The sequence below is a fragment of the Felis catus genome, chromosome A2 (genome assembly GCF_018350175.1).
Source record: "Felis catus isolate Fca126 chromosome A2, F.catus_Fca126_mat1.0, whole genome shotgun sequence".
NCBI classification, from domain to species: Eukaryota; Metazoa; Chordata; class Mammalia; order Carnivora; family Felidae; genus Felis; species Felis catus.
In genome coordinates this window covers 131,245,478-131,264,188 of record NC_058369.1, presented here as the reverse complement: position 1 = coordinate 131,264,188, position 18,711 = coordinate 131,245,478, and the positions used below count along the sequence as shown (strand labels likewise).

Below are 18,711 nucleotides of genomic sequence, written 5' to 3'. Positions count from 1 at the left end.
GAAAGCATCTCCATATCCAACTAACTTCAAAAGCCCATTAAGTGAACTACATTCCAAAATGCTCCCTAATTTAAAAACAAACATACAGAAAAGAGGTCACTCACACTCACCTGCAAATGGTACTGCATTCCTGAACCAAGAACTTCCTTAAAGGTGTCATAGGTATGTTTTTTGACCCAGCAATCAATATACATACGTTCAGGACCAAATTTAACAGTTTCTGTTGGAAAATCCCGTTCCTAGCCAACAGAAGAACCAAAAATTTTAAGAGGAATTAAGATGGCTTCACAAGCTCCTACAGAAACACAATTTCTAAACAGACACATTTACAAGTAAACAATATGGTTTAAACTGGTAACTCCTGAGATGTGAACCTCCACCCCTGAGATGTGAACAGACTAGCAAGTATTATCCTAATATAAGGGTACAGAACTTGTCTATTTATAGTAGACTTAAAGGCACAACCAAGTTCGGATAAATACTATTGGCAAATACAGGGTGAGGTGGGGAGAGAGGAGCAGGATGCTGCAAGACAAGTCAGAAGACAAGATGCCCCACACACCAGGAGTGAAACTGAGAAGAAGCGGGGGTCAACGGAAGGAAGGGAAGATAAATGGAACTGACATAACAGACCAACCAAAAAGTAGAGTACCAGCAACAAGAGGGCTCCAAGGGTCTCAGAGCAGACTTACTAAAAAAATGAGAGGTTAACAAATGGAGTTTAAGACTTCAGAGATGGAACGATTTTTCCAGAAGACAATTTCTAAAGTACAATGGTGAGTGGGAAACTAGTGAATCAAGGAAATAAAGGAAATGGAAGTAAAGACCATTGAAACAAATACAGGAAAGGGCCCTCCAAATGTAGGGAGGAGTCACCTAGAACAGGGGCAGAACTTGGGATGAAAAAAAACTGGCTGCTCCATTCTTTAATGAATCATGATTATGAAAGAGTAACTAGGAAGAGAGCAGCTGATCACCACAGGGACAGAACAAAGGAGATGGAACTTGACCACTCCAATCAGCTCCCCGACATCTACCTAGCCCCCTTCCTTCTCGGCAGACACATTATATAATGTGATAGAAAAGAACATGAAATCTAGACTTACATGGGTGTGCCACTCACTGGCTTGTCATTTTGGCAACTAATTTAACCCCTTTGGGTCTGTTCCCTTGCCTGTAAAGTGGAGCCTTCAATACCTATACCACAGAGTTATGAGAAGTGTAAGATAAAGCACGTCTGTGAAGCACAAACTGCTTGGTCTGTCACAACAAATGAAAAAACACCCAACAGGGTTCTACTATTTCAGCCTTTCTCATTTCAGAAACACTGAGACACCAGGAAAGAGCTCTGTCTAAACTCATCTGCATCATAACCTATTCCTCTCCTAAATCTCTCCGATTCAAGGCAAATCATACTCCTTACATCATACTCTCAACCTATCATCATACCCTCAAACTAAAATTATAAACTTGTATTTTAAAATGCTCCCTTCTCCACTGGTTCCTTCTCCCATAAAGGGAGCATCTAAAACACCCAGCATCTAAAACAAAACAACAAAACCCTCCCACGATCCAGTGATCAACCCTTTCCCCTTCCAGTTACAGCCACGTTTTTGAAAAGAACAGTCAAATGGGGCGCCTGGGTGGCTCAGTCGGTTAAGCGGCCGACTTCGGCTCCGGTCATGATCTCGCGGTCCGTGAGTTCGAGCCCCACGTCAGGCTCTGTGCTGACAGCTCAGAGCCTGGAGCCTGTTTCAGATTCAGTGTCTCCCTCTCTCTGACCCTCCCTGTTCATGCTCTGTCTCTCTCTGTCTCAAAAATAAACGTTAAAAAAAAAAAATTAAAAAAAAAAAAAGAACAGTCAAAACACAACATCTCCACTGCTTCACTTTACAGTCCCCTTCAGTCAAGCTTTCCTGACATCACTCTACTGAAGCTGCTCTTATTTATAAAGGTCACCCACCAATGACCGAATTGACAAATCCAATGGACACTTCCTTCACTCTCTCTCACTTGACCTATCTGCAGCATGTGGCCCTGTTGATGGCACAGTACAATGGGTTCTAATTCCAGCTGTGCTACTTACTGTTCTTTCTGCCTTTGGTCTCCATTTTTCCTTAAAAAAATAACTGTGTTGCTCAAGTGTTATAATGGAACAGAAATAAGAAAACTTTGTATCAAGGCACCTAACGTATTAAATGCTTGCTGATTAAGACATACATGAGCTTAAAGAAAGATTTCCAGATGAAAAGAAAGGATGGGCAGCAACAAGCACACCTAAAATGGAGAACTCTCCTCTACGGCAGTTTAATCAGCTTCATTTAAAAGATCCATCAAGGAAGCAGGGTCCTTCAGAGAAAGCTGGGTTCCAGTGAAAGTTAAGAAACAAGAACACTTAGCAAGGCTGTGAGGACAGATCTTTCTTCAGCAGGTACACTGAAGCAGAGCTGGAGAAGAGGGAACCCAGGCAAAGGGCAGGGGAGGAAGGGAAATCCTGAGGTGGAGAGGGGAGGGTGGAGAAGGCCTAAGGGGAGAGCACTGCAGGGAAGAATTATGAGGCAAAGAAAGGGCTTTCACTTGTAGGAGGTGCCGGGCAGGGGTGGGGGGCACATGAGAGGCCTTTTAAGGCTGGTGTGCACTGCGATCTGGCTTGTGTCTTAGGACAATCAGTGCTGCGTGCTGTGGCTGCTCAGGCCGAGGGGCTTGTCAACAGGGTCTGCTCAAATCCTGCTGAGCCTTACAATCTTTGATCCAGAAAGGATGCATCAAGACAGAAAATCTGACATCAGGTCTAATCCAGAAAACACAGAACACACCATTATCTTATCTTTGGCGGTGACATTATCCAAATAGAGGAGTAGTTTGTAGTTATTCAAGAAAATGCCTTGCTTAATTTGGGGACACCACCGCACTAAAATTGTACGATCAAAAGGATCAATTTTTAACATAGATGTCTGCTCGAGCTTGGAGGCTTTTATTTTTCAGATTCTAAAAACCAGAGTAAATATAAAATATTACTATAATGTAATTAGAGTTAGCATTAACTGAAATGCATAGATCCCTGAAGATCTCTATACTAATTTATACCCTAAGTTTTACTTGGATTAAAATGAACAAAATTCTTAAGCAGGCTATGCATGAGAATCACTGGAATATTTCAAAACTGGACCTGAATGGGATCTTAGCATCTTTATTTTTTTTAATTACCATTCTAAATTTTCATATACACGCCAGGTTGAAGACTCTGGTGACACACTTATTCTTAAATGAGCTGCCCTATTGGATAGTAAGAACCTGAGATATTTATCCTTTATGTGCAAGAAATATTTCTTACCTGGTCAAACCAAAAAAAAAGGAATAAAAGAAAATGTTAATGACTTTGGTATTCTCCACAGTAAAACTGCCCTTAACCTGCAGTTCCTCTTAACTGTGCCTTCTATTCGAATCCCTGAAGGTTTCTAAATCAATTTATTTGCCAGGTAGATTGAAACAGGTTAGAAGACTGTAGAAGGTACTCAAGTATCGGATGATTTTAAAACATTACTTAAATGCTGGGTTTTGTTATTTTAGCACCTAGGCTTCCTAGGGAGAATACAAAGGTCTTTGCTTAAAAGTACTGATGGGTAGGCAATAATTCACTATTCACAGAGAACACTGTACTAAATATGTATGTGCTAAGCACCACTGTTTAAATGATGACAAGTACAACAAAGGGAAATACACTTTGTATTTTTTAAACTAAGAAAAAAGTACCTTTATGCATCAAAATGAAATTTGCCTTTGTTTAAAAAAAATAGATATGTTGTTAAAAATACCTTCCAGGCTTAAAATGAGGAAACTATTTTGATCAAAGGTGAAGTTCAACCAACAAAATGACCCAACTGCCAAGTTTAGCCTAAAACGATCTCATTCAAAATGAGTAGGCATTGTAGCATTGAGAGACCTACCTCCACTGCCCTCAGGATGTCTCTGAACACGGACCGCTGCTTTCTCTTGTCCACTTTGGCACGGTGCTTGTTTCCATCTGTAGCCAAAGCCCTAAGCATCTGAGTCAAAGACTCCATGTCTTCATAAAAAAAGTCCTGGTCAGGAAAAACAAGTTTAGTCTGTTATTGGGTTCCTTTCCCCAGCCGCCACCACCCCGACCTTTCCTAGCGCTAACAAAGAACAGTCCACTTTGGAAATCACCCAGCAGTGGTAAAAGGAGCACCACACATCTCGGAGCTCTTTAGAGATCTTGGCACACGGGCACACGTTCACACATTTATAGCATCATGCGAAAATTTTAATCCAGAAATGGTGACTACAAGATGATACACTACCACTAACCAATTAACATTCCCCTCCCAACTCTATCCAGATACAGTCAACAAATACTTATTGTGTTCCTACCGTATTCAAGACATTCCTGGGATTTCAAAGTTCAGTGGAAGTCAGATACCACAAATATCAACACGGCTTCTATCCTTTGGCTCTTCAGTCCCCAAAGCACACAATCCCAGAATTCCAAATATTCTTATTCCCAAAGTACAAGCTATCAGTAACACTCAAAACACCTAATTTCTTATTTACTCTTCATTTTTCAAATAAGCAAGCATTTAACTCAGGTGTACACCTCATGTACTTAAGTTACTCAAGCTAAGAAGATATTTTAATCCCTTCTGAAGAAAAGCCACAAAATGTATTACTATTTCCTACTGTCCTGATTTGACTGTGAGTTTCCTTATTATAGTTTAACAATGGCTATACTTTTAAGAATAATCTTTGAGTGTTTTTATTCCCTATGTACATTTTATAAACACATTAAAAAATGATTCAAAGTTATTTAGCTGACCAAAATTAGAGCAGACACTTAGAGAAGCCAGAAAGTAAACAATCTCCAGTTCCACTTATTAATGGCTGTTTAATATTTTTTGCATTAGCTATAATAATCATTTAACTTGTTCTATTAAAATAAGTAGATCTTATTCTGGATATTCTTCAAATCGTATATATAATTGTTTAAGCTTAAAAAGCATAAATGCAATTTCTTTTAAAGTCTAAAATTAAAAAGATTATTAAACTGGTAGAAATTTTATTATTTAAAATTTATTATTACTGGTGGAAAATTACAACTGATACCCCAACTTTTAAGTACATATTTTCTTATTGTCAATATTTTAGAGATTGTGCATTATTAACTATTTCAACAAGTTTTCTTCAAATGTTCCAAATCAACCTCCTATGTCTGAGTAACTGGAACAATACCTTAAGATTTGCATCTAGAAAATCTACTACCAAAGCTGATGAGGTTTTATTAAAACAGATGAAAGTCATGTTTATCTCTATGTATATAAATTCCAATGAATATGATGCTTTCATAAAGTTTTACTTGTAGAAACAAGTACATTTCAGACACTGGAAGTTTCCTACTCATTTCACTGGCTACTCATTCTGTTATAGTATTCTCAAAGAAAAATGTATGGAAAATCTTACAATACATATAGGAAAATAAATGAAATTAAGAAAACTCTAGATATTAACTTAACTTGTTTTAAGAACTGAGAACCACTGCTAGTCTGACCCACCGGGGACATTAGGCTATGTCCAGGGACATTTTTGGTTGTCATACCTGAGGAAGGAGCAGTTGCTACGGGCATCTAATGAGTAGAGGCCAGAGATGTTGCTAAACATCCTAAAATGCACAGGACAGCACCTGCACCCTCTTCCCAACAGAAAATTACACAGCCCAACCTACCAACCATACAAACGTTAAGAAATCCCACTGTAATTGATCTCTGCAACCGATAAAACTCAATCTAGTTACGGTATCAATCACTGAGTTCAATATAGTACTAACTTGGAAAAAACAAATGTTAAAAATTGTAAGGAAATGTCTCCGAAACATTTGGGCATTAAAAAGAAAGAAAATATAGAACAAAAACAGTCCATAAATAGCATCCAAAAGCCAACTTATTGGGGCTTAGGATAACTATATAGTAAACTATATACCCAGGGACAAATGAAAATTGGGACTCTTGGGGTACAAATAAACACTTTAACTCCTATCAAATATAAAAAGAAAATAGCAGAATCATGACACAAAGGTGTATGTCTGTTTCTCTCCTGAAGCACTTCCTTTGTCAGGTTAAGCAGGGTATAAAAATGGGAGAATCAAGGAAGGTCTATGCTATATTTTGGTATGTCTTCCAGGGTCAGCATGTTATTTGGCTCCCAAGATCTGTAACTCTGCCTAGTGAACAGTCTTGGTCTTACTGTAAGTTATTCTAGAGAGCTCCTAAAAGGCCACTACTAGACCACTGCCAGAGAGGGGAAGTAATACTCAGTTTAATCAAGAGTTAACAGTAATAGCTACCACTTATACTGTACCTATCGTGTTCTCAACAACCTTATGAGGTAATTACTATTTTATTCTGCATTTTAAAGATACTGATACTGAGGCATAGAGAAGTTGCCCAAATTATCCAACTAGTAAGGGCAGAAAAGAGATTTGAACCTGGGAGTGTGGCTCCAGAGCACACACCTACCTATGTGGTTACAGAGCAAATATGCATAATAAACTAGAGAGAGAGCTCTCACAATTTCTAATTCCCCATGGAAACTTACATTAGCAAAGGCTCTGAATATTTCCATGCCATGCATTTGCTACTAAAACCACAATTTAAATCAGCCTATGTATTCATCAACACTTGGTTTAATTTTTTGAACGCCCTACATCTACTCCTACCCAATACCACAAACTCACTTTCAAAAAGCTTACTTAACAAAAATAGCAAACAAAACACTAGGTTCTATTCTGTAACTCAGTTCATTTTTGCCCTTAGATAGGGACTTATCCAAACATGTTTAATCTGACCTGAGTTCTAGCTCTCTCTATCTCCTACAATTTATCAAACCCGGAGAACAAAGAAGATATGTGAGTAATAATAAATGTATGTTTACACAATTATTTTAAAAAATCCAACATGTATAATTTAAATTGTATTATTACTTTACTTTTAAGATACTTCAAAGGAAAAAGCAAAGAAATTACCATTTGTAGCCAGTAGAGTAAAAGAAAATTAAAAAACTGGGACATCTGGCTTCTATGCCTTGAGGTTAAGGAGCCATTAAGTAGCTCAATAAAATTAAATTGATTGCTAAGCTTGAGTCCAATTTCTCCTAAGTACATTCGTTCACTGACAGCATTAATAGCTTCTTTCCATTCTACCTGCTAGCTTTCAAAAAAAAAAAAAGGTGGGGGGAGGTTAGAGGAAGCCTAACAAAGACACTTCCTAGATAGAAGTTTTAAGAGCCTAAAACATTGTTTTGGTTTTTTTTCCCGTTTATTTTTATTTATTTTTTGAGAGAGAGAGAGAGAAAGAAAGCAAGTGGGGGAGAGGCAGAGAGAGAAAGACAGAATCTAAAGCAGGCTCTGCAATGTCCGTGCAGAGCCCGATGCAGGGCTCAAACACACAAACCATGAGTGCAAGATCTGAACTGAAGTCAAGGTTAGATGCTTAACCAATTGAGCTACCCAGGCGCTCCAAGCCTAAACATTATTTTTAAACATAGGACTAGAATGAAATGTGAAGAACAAAGGCGACAGAGATATTATTAATCCTATTTGGAATTATTCACTATTAAATAACACATTTAATTCCAGAAAAGGTTTCATTCCAGAAGTATAGTTGTTGTCTTTACATTAAAGAGCACCTAGTAAGTAACCAAAGGTTCACAACAGGGGATACAAACTAGGGTGCCAAACATCCCAGTTAGCCAGAGATGAGAGGTTTCCTGGAACACAGGGCTGTTAATGCTAACCTTAGAACAGTATCAGGCAATCCAGTAAAGTTGGTCACCTATCACAAAATACCTTTGAGAGCCAAATTGAGTAACAACATGACGAGCAGACAGTGGATGGGGAACTACAAAGCACATGTCCCAGTCTAAAGGTCCATGCTTGTTTCCAGCTTTGGCTTAGAGAAGTTAAACAACAATGATTAAATTTAACTGATCCCAAACCTATGTTGAGTTAGTATTTCATCCACTTGTCTGACATTTATTATAAGGCATCCATGCCCAAATCACCTGAATGTGTCCTGTGCCTGAGAAATCCAAGCAGTTCCAAACAGATTGTAGTAAACAACTTTCTCCATGGTAACAGTGCCCCTAAACTTGAGTTCTATAGACAGCAAGGGTAAGTGCAATAACGCTCAAATGTTGCTCTACCAACCCCTACTGGTTTATGCTCTTAAAACTTTTATCATCACTGCCAAGAAGCAGGGCAATCAATCACTTGGTTTTCAAGCTGGCTATACTCCAAAGTTATCATCTAACTCTTAATTATGAAGATAATGATAGAATCACAGTCCTTGTGATATAATCTTTTTTTCTCTATTCATCAAATACTTACACTCTCCATCCCTCTGGCCAATTCAAACATAAGTGCCAAAGATTCACCAGCAGCTATTCTCATGTTTACATCATCAGAAGACAGGAGGCTTGGAAGTTTATGGAAATGCCTAAAAAACAGTTAGTCATTACTATGTGAACACAGCCAATCATGTCAATGTATGTTTTCATAAAATATGAAACAAAGAATACATACATCTCAAGCTTTTTCTTCACTTCACTGATCGGGCATATGGTCAATAATAATGTCCATGCGAGAAGCGAGCTGATGTGAAGCACTGTATTAGGGGTGCTGCAAATAACATTAGTGTCTTTCTCTTTGAGGTAGGACTTGGTGAAGACATTTTCCAAACATTCCAGAGTTGAATACAGCTCCTAATGCATAAGAACATTAAATAAGGTAACCATCTTAAATTTGAAACAAGCAAATAACTGGGTCAAAGGTTTTCTACTTACAGTAATGTCATCTGTAGCAATAAAACAGCAAACACCAAAGCAAGTTGCACACTAAAAAAAAAGTAAATATAGACATTAATGTTTGTAATTTTCTTACTATTTCTGTATCTTCCTGCTTTTATAATTCAATGTGAAAATTTTCTTAACTACATGACTATAATGTTCCCAAGCAGAGTATAAAAAGAGAGAATATACAATCAAGAGTTAAGGGAAGTGGATTTCAGCTCAAACTATGCTACCAAACTGAGAGTATGGTTAAGTTCTTCTCTTTTTCTCAGTTCTTCCATTAATCCAGCAGATAGTTTTCAAACTTCCAACTCCAACTCAAAGAAAGAGATGAAGTTTGCACATTGGAGATTAAGAAGTCTACTCTACTAAAAACGTTTAAAACACATTAAGTTTGTTACAAGGCTTTTAAAACCATTTATGTTCATTTGTTTTTACGTAGACTCTACTATGAAAACTTCCAAAAGAAATCATTTTTCCAGAAATAAGCACAGTAGGAGCAGAAATCTCCTCCAGTTTAATAACTCTCCTTGAACTTCCGCTTAAAGAAGGATCTCATGAATCCAGATCCCATTGTTTTCCAAGTATACTGAAAAGCGGTCAGGAATCCTGTAACTGCCTTTTGTTAGGGGGGAAAAAGGAACGATATAGGACTACAAAGGTAAAGTTACTTAATAAAATGGACTTGGAAGACAAAACATACGCAACCATGTGCTTGTAGCATAAATGGGAGCCATTAATTTTCAGAACACTGCTCTAACAGATCATATGAAAACAATTTATGACTTGTGACATTTTATTATTGGCCACTTCCCTTTTCTCCACGTTTTCATTAAAATTCTCATGTTGTTCCAAGTGCCACTAAAGCGTTAAGTCTTTAAAGTCACCATTAGCACACCCAGGTTTCAGTTAGTTTGGATCTGGTAGCATAAGGACACTTGTGGCATTAATCTGCTTTGTGTCACTATTTTATTTTCATTATTTCACCCTGGTAAAAATTGGACATTGCTAAAGTTAAAAAGTAATCTAGGTATTATTCTCAGTAACAAAAACTTTCAATCTGTAATCCCTTGTCCTGAGCAAGCAGCACAGGCCAAGCCCCATCTCTCCTTTCGCTGCCTCAAAGAGAAAAAAGGTATATTAACAATTAGAACTGCCTACATCCCTCTGCTAATGTAAGAATTGTCAAGGAATTTTTAAATTCACGGCAAGCATCAAGCATATTTTTTTAAAAAATGACAACAAACTCACGCATGATGAAAATTAAGACATCGCTACAAGTACCCACCTAACAGGGTTTCCTGTCAAACATTTCAAAAACACCTCTCCAGTCCTGCATGATTTAAAAGTTGCATGAAACTACCCAAAAAGGGGGCAAAGAATGTCAACAGCATAAGCCCATATAGCCATTTTGGGATCACTAAATGCTAGAGAGCAGAGATTCCTAAGAAGTCACCAAAATTCTATTTCTTTGCCTCTGGGGGAAACAGCCTCACTATACCCGGCTTCCATACAGCTGGTAGACCAAGGAACTGGCCGCTAAAGGGATATGCTCTGGCCTGAGCATATGTCCTCTTTTTCCCCTTCCAGCTACCATAGCTGCCATATGGAGGACCTAAAGGTAGGGCAGAGCCACAGGGTGGATAACCAGGGTCTCTGACTACTTACTTACACAGTGACATGAGCAAGAAATAAACTTTTATTAAGCCACCAAGATTTCAGGGTTTATCTGATATAAAGATCAATGTCAATTACTTTAAGTAATATTAAAGAGAAAGCTTGAAAACTCACTCTTAAAAGTATTAAAAACTTGAACTGGTTCTCTTGTTAGGAAAACAGCTTAAGATTCAAATCTACTAAGATTAAATTCTTATGATGCATTAAGATTCTTAAGATCCATTAAGATCGAAATCTACTTTCTAAACTCAGAAAGATGTTTGTGATAATTACTTAAGCATACCAAAAACAAACAAACAAAAAAACAATTTAAAGTCAACTGTTATAAGTGATAAATTTCAAACAATTAGAGAATGAAAGTTTTTCAAACCCGAAAACTAGATGAGGATCTCACAAGTTACAGATTCCTACATCAACCCAAATCCACCCATGGAAATAGAGCATTCAGCTTTTCACAAGGACTTGACGGCTACACCAAGCCAATTTTTTTTTAACACCTATTACATTTCTTAAGAGTAAAAAATAACCACCCAATAAACACTGTTAGATCACTTCTTTAAGTTCCAACCAAAAGAATTTTTTTTAATGTTTTATTATTTAATGTTTTATTCTTGAGAGAGAGCACAAGCAAGAGCAGGGGAGGGATAGAGAGAGGGGAACAGAAGAATCGAAGCAGGCTCTGCACTGACAGCAGCCAGCCCGATGTGGGGCTCAAACCCAAGTCGAGGTCAGACACTCAACAAACTAAGCCATGCAGGCACCCCTCAAAATTACTCTTCAATCATCCTAAGTAACTCAATATAGTATTCCCTATTAGTGTATGACCTTCAATTTCAAAGGTGTAGAAATCTATCTGGGCTATTCTATGGTGTCAAAGAAAATTTAAGAAAACAATTGTTATGCTAAGTATGTTCACTCAAACTAAAAGACAAATGAAAATAAAATGTTAATTACAAACCTGCTAGTTTAAAAAGTCTAACTTTCCTAGATGATTCATCAGAGTAACTGGCTGTCACGCCTAGATAAATTTATAAACTAAAAAATCACATACTTACAGTTTGCCTAGCCTGGATACTAGCTGTTCCATCACAAATTATTTTCTTTAGGATTGGTCCAAGAGTTTTCAAAACTTCTTCACTTTCGATCCCAGGGCCCAACTGAATACACAGAACAGATGCTAGTGCTGCAGCCGCACGCTGCTCATCACTCTTACCTACAGAAAAAACAACGGTGCAACCGTGAAAAAAATTACTTTGAGAAGACTAACTTATTAAGATAGCCATTTCCCAAATCTGTACAATTCCAAAATATCATCTACCATTTACAAAACGTTCCAAGTTTTGACCTGAGCAGCACCCTAGTGAGCTCAAACTCTGGGAACAGACCTCACTCAAATCCTAGATCCACCACTTACTAGCCAAATGACTTACTCTCAAAACATACTTCGTCAGCAGTAAAATGGAGATCAATACCTATCTTAAGCAAGTACTATAACAAAACATGTTCTGTTTTACAAAATAACGTGTTTCAGCTGATTTGACCTTCCAAACCTTTCATGTACTCCCAGAACTGTGCTCAGGTAGCCTCTGCATTAATCTCTGAAGCATTTCAGATGTACACAGCCCGTGAGAAAGCCTTAACCTTCAGGGTCCCCCCCCTCCCCCCCACCCCATCCCAATTTTTTGAAAATAAACAAGGGATTAAAACCATACAAAAACTACAGACACCAAAGGGTTTGGGCAGATTTCACATGCAAATTACTACCTGACAAACAAAAAAATTATAAAATAAGCAGACTGGAATGGAATTTTTAGAAGTCATCTAATCCAACTATCATTATAAGAAAACAGTTTCAATGTAAACACTTCTATAAAAGCCTTTGTAACATCTCAGAAAAGTGGGTTCTGCTATCAACTATACCACTAAGAAGTTATATAACCTTAGACCAATCTCCCATTTCCTAGGCCTTTTCTTCTGTACAATGAGAGAGGTGGAATGGATGAAAGGTTTCCAAATACCCATTCATTGACAAAGCTTTCACGTAAGGTAAAATGAGAAAAACAAAGACATAAAGCTAATAAAGCTCACTCAATTTAAAAGAGCATGTGGGCTTCCCACATTCTGGTGCTAAAAATATTTTGTTAACAAAGAGATAATGATGGAGAGTCATTATCCTCACAATGTCCTCACTTGGCAAAATAATTAACCTGGCAGCCCCAAGTCTTTTTAATTTTGGTGGTTCCTAAAGCTGAAGTCTGGTGATACTAGATTTAATCTTTAATGTCTCTCTTCATTCTTAAAAGTCCTAGGATTACAACAATATGAATTCCAGAATCTCTACTACAAAGTTCTGGAATTCAAATATCCCAAGGAATATCCTGAAAATGATGTCATCTGCAGGTATGATTGATGTTTTAAGTGCATGCAAGGGAAAATGAGCTACAGTGATCATAATACTTTTTTAATTTCAGAAAGATGAAGTGGGATGGTTTTTTTAATAATGGCTTTTGTTGACATCTGACACAAGCTTTCGAGGCTTTCTTCTTTGAGAATGGCAATCACTTCTTGCAATACAAAAAAAGGATGACAATCCACCACAATCCTAGTGTTAGGCTGCCTATTACATAAATAAAAACAAAGTTTCTAACAAGTCTCATTTTGAATTTGAATAAGCATAGTGTGTATTCCTTGACACCTAAAGTTAAAAGAGTGAGCCAGTTTTCTATTTCCATTAACAAAGGTTACTGCCAAGAGGTGGCAAATTCCTTTTTAGTTCTGTGACTGTGACTCAAAAATAAGGACAGTACCTTTTTTCAGGCAGCGTTCAATGCTGTCAGTCAAAGTCATTCTTCTTTCCAGAATAAATTCATAAAGCATTTTTGAAGCCAGTGCATTTTTAATACCTTCAAGAGCTGCCTGCCTGGTCTTCGCACTATTTAAAACAAAATCAAAGATCCAGCTGGAGTGTACCATAGGTCAATGACTTACAAAAACTCCACTAGTCCCCTCTACGTTTCTATTGACAGATTTGTAAATCATTTTCTTATGTAATTGTCATCAAGCTCTAACCATTTTTCAATAATTTAATTTTCATATACAATTCATCTTATTACACAAAGATTTAAGCTGCTTTATATAACATTTTTCTTATTCATCTAATAACCACAAGTTTAAATAACCATATAATATTTTATAGTTTCAATGTGCAAGACATGTTCTCTTGTACATATTTAAGTAAAGTCACACTTTTTTTTTCTTTTAACACTTTTATTACAAAAGTCTAGAGTTCATGTTTGCATCTCCAGGGCTTTTTAATTCTGTGTGTTGTAAGTCAGCTTTAGAACTACTATGAAATAAGAAAATTTAGCTTTGCTATTTTTCATGTAGGCAACAAAATTAGTGGACAAGAGGCTTAAAGCCGGGTTTAGCTGTTCTTTCAAGCTGAAAATTAACTGTTAATCCAATGAATCCATTTCAATTATAATCAAATACAGTTATGTGCTATTATGCTAGTATAATGACTAATCCGAGTCCATCTAAAGTCTACTGGTATGTTCCACATTAGAAGTCCAAAGGAACAAAAAAACATTAAAACATCCAAAGTAAACAAATCAAGATCAGAGAAGTTCAGAGAAGTGCATACAATATACATGGTGGCTGGCCAGAATCCCTGACATAGAATGAACAGTTTCCAGTAGTTCCTACCTCTTATCCAGGGTCAGGTCAATGAATCCCTTCAATTTGTACTCTAAGTCTTCTTGAGTTCCTTCCTCATCAAGGACTTCTGGTCCTAAGAAATAATATAAACTAACCATTGTAATTTAAGTTAAAAAAAAAAAAAAAAAAAAGCAGATGGGGAACAGTGATAGTATGCTTTAGCTATAAGAATTCTTCCACCTAAAACATCCTTTATCTAAAGTTTCAAATTTAAATTTAAAACTCATACCATCTTCAGCAAAGCTGGAAGGATCGCTGTAACCACTGCAATGGCTCATTGTTTCAATCGATGCATCCTCATCACTAAAAGGTTGAACATTTCGATGCTGGCCACCTATTAGGTAAAAGAGGGTCAAAGGAGATGATTGTGTTGCCATATATACAAATATTTAAGTTGGGAATTTTAAAATTTACTTAGGAAAAATCCATTAATAAAAACCCAACCTTACTTAGGTGAAGAGATGATTATACTACAAAAAACATACTAAAATATTCCTAAAATAAGTCAATTCACCTGTTTTTCAGACCACCAACTGTTTACAATCTACATCAATTTCAGAAATGTCAAAAACTGGTATTATGGACGAAAAAACTATTTCCAAACATGACATTAAATCATGAAGACGATGAAAATAGATCCAGAAAGAGTATGAGATCATAGATCATAAGAATAAGAAAAGTGTATTTTTCAAGGAGAATGACTGAGCTTAGTGAACAAATATGACAGTAAACAAACATGGTAAATGGATTAATTTTTAGGTTACCTGCCACATGAGGAAGAATTAAGACATTAAGGGATGGTAGTTTTAAAGAAAACGAGTTAAGAGGGGAAAACAGAAGTAAAATAGAAATTTTGATATTTAATATAAAAGCCTGTTATATAGTTCACCTCTAAATAAAGGTTAACATATCCAACACTTTAAAAACATCAGGGCTGTTACTAGAAAAATCTTTTTTAAAACTAGGATCTCTCCTCAAATTAACTTAAAAAAAAAATAAATCCATAGTTAAGTGGGGTTTTTTTGGCAGGAATTTGATATTAATAAAAGTACTGCCCAATCATGAATTACACTGAGCAGTGAATCAAACTACATCCCAAATTCTGCCCCCAAAATGACTCTAAGTCACCTGATTTCTTTGAGCCCAAGTTCCCTTATCAGTAAAATCAAAGACTGCACCAAACATCACCAGGTGCGTATGTTCAAGAAATGTACCACCTTAAGAAAAGTTGTTGTTGTTGTTTAAATCCTCTCTGACTAAAACTGCTAACTAAATTTAGGGTTTTTTCTAGAGTTTTTTTTTTTTAACCAGAACAGAGATTTGCCTGATTTTTAAATCAATATAAGGTGGCAAGCGGCCTTCAAATTTGCTTGCTATCCCAAAGGAATAAACTTTGCCAATCAAAGTAAGAAAGCATAAAGAATAAGCAGTGAAGCCAAGATACCACAACATATTAATCAGAGTCCTTACGGCAGGAATAAACAAACACATAAACAAGGATCTATGACATCATTCTCTATTTCTGGATCTATCTTCATTGTCTTCATGATGTGAAGTCATGGCTATGGTTGCGAGTCATCTGAATAATACTAACATTTATTCAACAATTCGCATTTTTTTCCTTTTCATATTCAGTCCATTTCTAAACTGCCAAGAAACGTATTCCTATACAACATTTACCCCACTTTCTCTAAGTTTCAATCAGTTTCCAAGACTCCAGGGAAAGAGAAGTTAAACAAAGAAAAACCAAGAAAAAGAACCGTGTATGAATGCCTGATACCTAGATCAAACTCACCCACCTTGTGTTCCCAAGTGATTTTAATTAAGTAGCACTCTAGACACATATAGTCCTTATTTCTTAGGGGGCTTACTTACAAGGTTTTGTTCTTTCACCAAAAAAAATGCTCTCTTCAAATGAAGTGCTATAACAAGTATGCATACTTGTCAATTTTATCAGCTTCCTAGAACTTTGCATGAACTTAGAAAGAATTTAAATGGACAACCAACTAAAGTGATAGAAAAGTTGGTTATCTTTTAGTTGTACATGTTAAAATCTCATCTGAATCCCATCTCTTCTAGGTGTCATTTAAAAATACCAATAAGTAAGTGGCTTATTAATTAGTACAAGTTTGTGACAACTTTCTATCTCTTCTATTCGATTATTTATTCACTTGAGTAATACATTCACATGGTATCAAATTAAGGTTTTAAAAAAGTAAATCCCACCTGCATACTCCATTTATCAGAGGTGAGCACAGTTAACAAGTTCTAGAGTAAATTTCCAAAGACACTCAAAGCCTGTACAGTTTTATAAACTAATCAAAGAATTCTTTTCCACTTAAACATGCTAAAATTCAGTGTTTAAATATACTTTTTTTTTTTTTTTTTTTTTTTTTACTGAAAATAATCAGGCTGATTAAAGATCAGGAAAGAGCCTAGAGGTAAAATTTGAAAGGCAATCCCCCACTGCCACTTGAGGTTATTCTGTTAGTACCAGGAAGAAAGGAAGCTTAGACAGAAGTTTCACAGGGAATAAAAGGTTTGTTTACGATTCAAGGAAGCCATTAGTAACATCGTTACAAATTTTAAATGACTTTGGCTTGCAGCTCGGCACCATTTATTCCATCAACAAAAGGCAAGCTTAAAGGAGAATAAAATAAGGGCCTTCCAGACAGAATTCAGATTTACTTCAGAGGAGGAAAAGGTTAACAATAGAAGAGTACAGAGGTATCCTCAACTGACACAGAGCAATCATATGCCACACCAAACTAATTTTGTACTTTACATCTTGATCAAAAATGAATTTCACGAATATCGAAGGGATACAATCAAAATAAAGAGCGATATGAAGAAAAAAATTGCACTTATAACAATCCATTCCTATTGTCAATTATTAAATGTTTAATACACGAACACGAGTTTTCGTGCTGCTATAAATCCTATATGAAAGCGCTTTAAATGCTAGTTTCCAATCATCCTTCTTGTTAACAAGAAAATTGGGCTATTCACTAATGAACAAAGGCATATCATTCTGTGGGTCGGATTTGCAACTCTGTTGACAAATACATAACGGCTGGTAGTTCCGATGGGATAATGTCTGAGAATATTCCAGTATTTAACTTCAAAATCTCCATCAAAAAATTGACTTCACCCAGTTTAACTTAATACTCGACTTGAGTTCAGTGGTGTCTCGTAGGACTTTCCGCTTTGAAGTCCTTTATTCTTACCCCTATAGTTAGTAGCACAGAATCATTAATTCATTGAAGCATCTACCCATTCAAGAAAAGCTTCACCTTTGCTGTGAGAACACAAAAACCTAAACTTTTGGCCAACTGCAATCAGAGCTCCTCGCCACCCCGCCTATTCCGGCCTCAGAGCACAGAACCTATAGAACGCAGCACAAAGGAGAACGCGACTTCTGCCCCGGGGAGGAGGTCGCCTGGACCGTCTGGCCACAAGAGGAGGAGGGGGCTCGGGATTTCTGCAGGTGCCAGTCAGGGGTAGGAATAGAGCCTAGGCTGGGACAGTGGCCCCAAGCCGCCTACGCCTGCGCCCAGCCAGATGGGACACGCGGGATGCCCAGGAAGGCAGCGGAACGGGATGCCACACGTGCGCCTCTGCGTCACGTCGGCCCCACAGCTCAGGGTCCAGGCCTCGTGACGCTAGAACCCGGCCAAACCCGCCGGACGTTTAGCATTCCCGAGAACTCCATGTTGGAGTCGGGGGGTCAAAGACGACCACTGACAGCCCAGACGCAAATCCTAACTCGGCCCCACCCTCCGTCAGGGCGAGCTCTGAAGAGCAAGCACCAGCTTCTGAAAAGAGTGCCTCTCCCGCCCAGCAACCCTTCACCCCGGACTCCGACCCACTCTCAGACCCTAGGACCTATTCGCCCCCTCCCCGCCCCCACGGCCGGTGCCTGAGTTCGGCTCGAAAGCCAGATCCAAATCGCGCGAGGTACTGTCGCCAGGGCACGCTGGGAATTGTAGTTCGCCAGCCAACTAAAGCGCCCAGCCAACACAAATGTCTAAAGGGAAGGAACTACAAATCCCAGGCTGCCCGAGGTTAAGAGACTCCCTAGTCCGGCCGGCAACTGGGATGCCGGCGACGGGGATACCCCCTTACCTGCTGTCGCCGCCGTCGCTGCAGCTGCCCCTGAGCCGCTGCCACCACTGCCACCGCGGTGGGGAGTATTCCGCTTCTTATTCTTCGGCATCGTGGGACGCCCGGTGCCGCCTAAACTCAGGGCTTAGCAAAGATCAGCCGATGGAGCTGCACTTTTTACTCGTGCGTCTGTGCGGAGGGCGGCTAAGAGGCGAGTCTTCAGCTAACAACAGAGGCGAGAAGCGGCGGGGGTAAGAGTGGGCGGTGGCAGCAGCAGAAATCCCGGTGAAGAGCTGTGATCGGAAACGATACATGTTTCTCTCTAGCGCGGGAGCTAAGGCGGGGCGGGCTGGGCCA

General features: G+C 38.0%; 1 protein-coding gene across 2 annotated transcripts in view; it reads right to left on the bottom strand.

Annotated features, from left to right (window-relative positions):
- Positions 1 to 18,711, bottom strand: part of IFRD1 (interferon related developmental regulator 1) — a 21,132-nt gene extending 2,421 nt beyond the window's left edge. Inside the window, exons 1-10 of one of the 2 annotated variants that reach the window (XM_011280514.4) lie at positions 18,376 to 18,711; positions 14,480 to 14,584; positions 14,239 to 14,323; positions 13,341 to 13,465; positions 11,589 to 11,746; positions 8,851 to 8,901; positions 8,591 to 8,769; positions 8,396 to 8,504; positions 3,948 to 4,082; positions 111 to 239 (exon numbers count right to left, since the gene is read on the bottom strand). In XM_011280514.4, the coding sequence (XP_011278816.2) occupies positions 111 to 239; positions 3,948 to 4,082; positions 8,396 to 8,504; positions 8,591 to 8,769; positions 8,851 to 8,901; positions 11,589 to 11,746; positions 13,341 to 13,465; positions 14,239 to 14,323; positions 14,480 to 14,584; positions 18,376 to 18,466 (1,167 nt within the window). In that variant the 5' untranslated portion in view covers positions 18,467 to 18,711. Of the gene's footprint in view, positions 1 to 110; positions 240 to 3,947; positions 4,083 to 8,395; positions 8,505 to 8,590; positions 8,770 to 8,850; positions 8,902 to 11,588; positions 11,747 to 13,340; positions 13,466 to 14,238; positions 14,324 to 14,479; positions 14,585 to 17,477; positions 18,319 to 18,375 lie in introns of those variants that run through there. The other variant, XM_019825722.3, reaches the window with a different exon arrangement.